The sequence below is a fragment of the Pecten maximus genome, chromosome 8 (genome assembly GCF_902652985.1).
Source record: "Pecten maximus chromosome 8, xPecMax1.1, whole genome shotgun sequence".
Taxonomy (NCBI): Eukaryota; Metazoa; Mollusca; class Bivalvia; order Pectinida; family Pectinidae; genus Pecten; species Pecten maximus.
In genome coordinates, this window is record NC_047022.1 from 4,408,289 (window position 1) to 4,414,709 (window position 6,421).

The 6,421-nt window shown below is 35.2% G+C and overlaps 1 protein-coding gene across 1 annotated transcript; it reads left to right on the plus strand.

Annotated features, from left to right (window-relative positions):
• Positions 1-110: 110 nt before the first annotated feature.
• On the plus strand, positions 111-5,961 carry LOC117332901 (fructose-bisphosphate aldolase-like; the record flags this gene model as incomplete). The annotated part of the gene is made up of 4 exons (XM_033891965.1): positions 111-212; positions 1,825-1,999; positions 2,791-2,990; positions 4,356-5,961. Coding segments are annotated over 4 exons (570 nt in total), but the record flags the coding sequence as incomplete, so codon positions are not given.
• Positions 5,962-6,421: the final 460 nt, after the last annotated feature.

Consider the following 6,421-nt stretch of genomic DNA (forward strand, 5'->3'; position numbering starts at 1 on the left):
ATTTGTGAAAAACAATGTGTAATATTTACAATGATTTATATAAACACTTGATGTACAGACTTTTTCACTTTGATGAATGTTTCTAAATATTTGATATATTATTAGATTGACTCTTGTTTTGCTCACAGAATGGACTGGTGCCCATCGTGGAGCCTGAAGTGTTGTGTGATGGGGACCATGATCTGGAAACGGCACAGAAAGTCACAGAACAGGCAAGTTTTATCTGAAGCTATTTTTAACTACTTCAGACATTTCATGGCTTGGAACATAAGGATTTTGTCCTTGGCAATTATTGTTTCGCCAAACCTCCCATTCTGTGTTACAAGATTTGAATGTGGCTACATTATGGAATAAAAGGATGCTAACAGAAGTAGGTCATTTGAGTCCATGAAAAGTTGCCTAAAATTCGACATACGCCATTCAGAATGACTCTCTTTGGTTTGGAGATTAATTAAGAAATAATTAACGATGATTAGTGTATTGTTGCAGGATATACAACGAGGACGAGGATATTTTGCAATTAAATTAATATCGAATGCCGTAGGCCTGGGGTATTAATTAAAATTGTAAAATATGCGAGTCCGAGTTGCATATCCTGCAACAATACACGATTCAAAGTTAATTATTTCTATTCTACCATGTACTATTTAGGTCTGAGATCGACCTCTTTTAATAGAAAAACAGCAAAGAAACCCAGAGAAAACCTTGTAATTTATTTCTTGAGTATTGCATTATTTGTTGATGAAATATACAGGCAATACAGTACTACGATCAAGAGCATCTATCATATGGCATTGATTTTGAAAATAAAAAAAAAGGATTAAAAAAAAGAAAGAAAAAAAAAGGGGGAGGGGGTGGGGGTGGGGGGGGGGGAGGGGCTCTGTAGGATTCGAACTCGCTTCGTGATAAAAACATATCGAAAGACTAACCCATTAGCCCAGTCGGCTATAGTAACCTTTTATAAAATGGGTGAATATTTGATATATAAAATTGTAACAGCCGTGACTCACGACCGTGTATTATTGGCACGAGCGTGGGTTATTGGAAAATAATACATGGTTTTAAACCAATCAAAACTGGCGTTGCATAGCAAAAATGGTAGAATATGATATAATCATTTTTACTCTCTATGGTTTTGAGTTCCATATAATATAATTCTGATTACTCTGTATGGTTTGAGTTTAATATAATATAATTCTTATTATTCTCTAAGGTTTAGAGTTTAATATAATATAGTTCTGATTATTCTCTATGCATTTGAGTTTAGTTTGATATAATTCTGATTACTCTGTATTGGTATAAGTACAACATATTAGAATTCTCTGGAGTCTTTTATAGTAGAATTTGGATGATTAATCTGTATGGACATGAGTAATCAGAATGGCATGATAGAATTGCAATTACAGTACTCTATGGTTTGGAGTCATAATAAACTTTGATTAGTCTCTATGGGTAGAAACATATCACAGTAGAACTGTGATTGATCTGTATGGGTAGAAACATATCACAGTAGAACTGTGATTAATCTCTATGGGTAGAAACATAACACAATAGAACTTTGATTACCCTCTATGGGTAGAAACATATCACAGTAGAACTTTGATTAATCTCTATGGGTAGAAACATAACAGTAGAACTGTGATTGATCTCTATGGGTAGAAACATATCACAATAGAACTGTGATTGATCTCTATGGGTAGAAACATAACACAATAGAACTGTGATTAATCTCTATGGGTAGAAACATAACACAATAGAACTGATTGATCTCTATGGGTAGAAGTATTTCATACCATAGAGTTAATGTCAATTTGTCTGTTCCAGGTTCTGGCCTTTACCTACAAGGCTCTTTCAGACCATCATGTTTACCTGGAAGGGACTCTTCTTAAACCAAACATGGTGACCGCTGGTCAGTCTTGCGCAAAGAAATACAAACCTGAGGATAATGCTCGTGCCACTGTCCAAGCTCTCAGCCGAGCTGTGCCTGCCGCAGTACCAGGTAATCTGCTTCCCTTTGTATAAGATATTTTCTTCCCTTGTTGTAATTTACTGATTATCTGCCCTTGTGATGTACTGATCATCTCCTCGTTTGCTGCACTGATTATCTCCCCTTGTGATATACTGATTGTCTCCCCTTGTTGTGATACACTGATTATCTCCCCTTGTGATGTACTGATTATCTCCCCTTGTGCTCTTCTGATCACCCCCCCCCCCCCCCCCCCCCCCCCCTTTTACTGTGATGTACTGATTATCTCCCCTTGGTGTGATGGACTGATTATCTCCCCTTGTTGTGTTGTACTGATTATCTCCCCTTGTTGTGTTGTGCTGATTATCTCCCCTTAGTGTGATGTACTGATTATCCCCCTTTGTTGTGATGTACTGATTATCTCCCCTTGTGATGTACTGATTATCTCCCTTTGTGATGTACTGATTATCCCCCCTTTGTTGTGGTGTACTGAATATCTCCCCTTGTTGTGATGTACTGATTATCTCCCCTTGTTGGAATGTACTGATTATCTCCCCTTGTTGTGATGTACTGTTTATCTCCCTTTGTGATGTGCTGATTATCCCCCCTTTGTTGTGATGTACTGATTATCTCCCCTTGTTGTGATGTACTGATTATCTCCCCTTGTTGTGATGAACTGATTATCTCCCCTTGTTGTGATGTACTGATTATCTCCCTTGTTGTGATGTACTAGTTTTCTCCCCTTGTTGGGATACACTGATCATCTCCCCTTGTTGTGATGAGTGAAAGGATAACAAGATATCTGTCAATTTCATCTTCTCTAGGTATCACGTTTTTATCTGGTGGACAGTCCGAAGTTAGTGCCACTGAAAACCTTAATGCCATAAACCAATACCAAGGACGTAAGCCATGGGCACTTAGCTTCTCCTTCGGCCGAGCCCTCCAAGCCAGTGTCCTTAAAGCTTGGCAAGGTCAAGACAGCAATCTGGCCAATGCTCAAGCCACACTCATTAACCGAGCAAAAGTAAGTAAGATGCTTGCTTAGCACAGGATAATTACGATATGTCACATATCTGTCACATTAATGGTTAATTTAAAAAGTAAGTGGTAAGTGGGCTTAATATCTTTGAAGATAGATGTCAGTTAAGTGAGGTTTTACTGTATATTACAGGATGTCATTAAAGACAGGTGTCAGTTAAGTCAGGTTTTACTGTATATTATGTAATGTCATAAAAGACAGGTGTCAGTAAAGACAAGTGTCAGTAAAGACAGTTGTCAGTAAAGTCAGGTTTTATAATATATTACAGGATGTCTTTGAAGATAGATGTCAGTTAAGTCAGGGTTTACTGTATATTACAGTACGTCATTAAAGACAGGTGTCAGTTAAGTCAGGTGTCAGTAAAGTCAGGTTTTATTATATATTACAGGAGGTCTTTGAAGATAGGTGTTAGTTAAGTTAGGTTTATCTGTATATTACATGATGTCATTAAAGGCAGATGTCAGTTAAGTCAGGTTTTACTGTATATTATAGGAGGTCTTTGTAGATAGATGTCAGTTAAGTCAGGTTTTACTGTATATTACTGGAGGTCTTTGTAGATAGATGTCAGTTAAGTCAGGTTTTAATGTACATAATAGGTCATTAAAGACAGGTGTCAGTAAAGTCTGGTTTTAATGTATATTATAGGAGGTCTTTGTAGATAGATGTCAGTTAAGTCAGGTTTTACTGTATATTATAGGTCTTTGTAGACAGGTGTCAGTTAAGTCAGGTTTTACTGTATATTATAGGAGGTCTTTGTAGATAGATGTCAGTAAAGTCAGGTTTTACTGTATATTATAGGAGGTCTTTGTAGATAGATGTCGGTTAAGTCAGGTTTTACTGTATATTATAGGTCTTTGTAGACAGGTGTCAGTAAAGTCAGGTTTTACTGTATATTATAGGAGGTCTTTGTAGATAGATGTCGGTTAAGTCAGGTTTTACTGTATGTTATAGGAGGTCTTTGTAGATAGATGTCAGTAAAGTCAGGTTTTACTGTATATTATAGGAGGTCTTTGTAGATAGATTTCGGTTAAGTCAGGTTTTACTGTATATTATAGAAGGTCTTTGTAGACAGGTGTCAGTTAAGTCAGGTTTTTCTGTATATTATAGGAGGTTTTTGTAGATAGGTGTCAGTTAAGTCAGGTTTTACTGTATATTATAGGAGGTCTTTGTAGATAGATGTCAGTTAAGTCAGGTTTTACAATATATTACAAGATGTCTTTAAATTTGGTGTCAGTAAACTCATATGTCTCTGTATAAAAGATTTGACAAAGTTAAGTGTCAGTAAAGTCAGGTTTCGCTGTACACAAGATCCAGTATCCAATTGATAATATTATCATCTTTTTTCTGTAGCTGAATGGACTGGCAGCCATGGGTCAGTACAATGGAGAAGATGGAAGCTCAGCGGCCAGCGAATCCCTGTTTGTCCCTAAACATACCTACTAACAACCTCTTCCGATGGATAACCTTGAAGGAGGATTTCAACATCAAAAAATTATAAAATATCCGCAGTTTCGTTCTATTTTCTCCAGCAAAATTGAGTCATCTTTATATTATCATGTTGAAGAACACTTTAATATGTGAGCTTAATGTACATCTAACTTTATTTAAGGTGGAGTTCAGTTAGGGCAGGGTTGTTAAAAGGTCACTGTTCCATCTAAGGGAGGCTACTCTTGTAATGAACTATATTGTATTACAAAGAGCTGTCAGTAACATAACAGTTAAACCGTGTCAGTCATCACATGATGAATGACACCAAAAATAAATCTCCACTTGTCCGATTAAAGGGAGACTACTCCATACATACATGCTAATGAAATAAGTCATATGGGACTATTGAAATTATTTTTTGTGATATTCTCAGTATAATTTACCAAAATTATGGAATATTTAAAATTTTCATTTAACATCCTACATGCTGACAAATTTTAAGTTTATAAATTACATATATGGTCAGTATTTATTACATAAGAAATGCTGTGAATAAGCTTTGTTTTTTTATTTTTCAGAAAATGTAGCAAAATATTGTGATTAATTGTTTCGAAAAAATCTATTTTTTATTTTGAAATAATGATTTGAACATGTCTGCTATTGCTCACCAAAGCTTCAGAGAATGGAAATATTTGTAAATGTTTTAATTTGACGGCATGAATAAGAAGATAGTTATAGATGTTGTAGGAGGTGGACAGTACGTTTCACTGCTAGATGGGTGTAAGTTATAGAATGTAGAGAGTGAGTCGGGGTATATTTGGCATCTAACCAGAGAAATAGTAGATTAGACAAGTATCATTTTACCTTGAGCTCTTTTGATATTACTGAAATATCTTTCATGTAATAATTATACCTACTGAAAGTAATTTTTAGCTATAATTTTAGATTAGTTTCAGAATATAACTTACATGTATGTTTTTATTCAATCCGTATTTTAGTTCTGGTTGATACAGGAATTCAGATAACACAAGTTTTGTTTACATAAGAAAATACACAATGATATTTGTTTGGAAAAATTTTGTAGTAAAATTACTTTTATTTCCTTATCATAATGTATTTTGATATATATCTGTACATTAATTTAAGGGGACATGTCATTTCTGTTTAAAACCAACAATTTGTATTGTTTATGTATAAAGGCTAACATTGTTGCTTAATCAATGAAAATACAATTTAAAAACAATTTTACCAATCGACAATGTTCACAAAGAAATAGTGATTAAGCGAAACCGATGTGGAGACGGTGACACTTCAAGCAGTCAGTGTTAAAGAAGCAATATAGAAGGTCATATTACCTGTATTTTCTTGTAGATTTTAATGACCTTGTGGAGACGGAAGCCATATCAACTGTATGTTTTTTGTAGATTTTAATGATCTTGTGAGAAGGAAGTTCGACTTTGTCATTGTCTTGGTCTCATTCACATATTTTTAAACTGTTAACAATAAACCGGAGGGATTATTTTTATAATGGAGTTTTGTCTTAATCATTTAATTTTTAGCTGACCAGGTACGAGTAACTGTGAACTAATGCTGTACCCCCGGCGTCGACGTCGGCGTCGGCGTCGCCGTCCCACCCCACTTTAAAGTTTTTGGGATCAGTTTTTGGAAAGCTTCTATGTCCAAAAGTATACACATCACACCTTTCTAGTTTGGTTGATACATTCATTAGAGGCCTAGGGGTGATGTTATGGCAAAATCATACAGAAAAAAAATGTGATTTTTGTTTTGCATTTTACCATTTAGTGGACTTAATTTGTTGGCACAAAACCCCTTTTAAAGATTTTGGAGATATATTTTGAAAAGCTTGTAAGTCCACACCCTTCTTATTTGGTTTATACATCCATTAGAGGACTACGAGCGATATTATGACATACAATTTCAAAATGACATGCTTACACATGCATAACAACAATGAATGCATAGTGTGA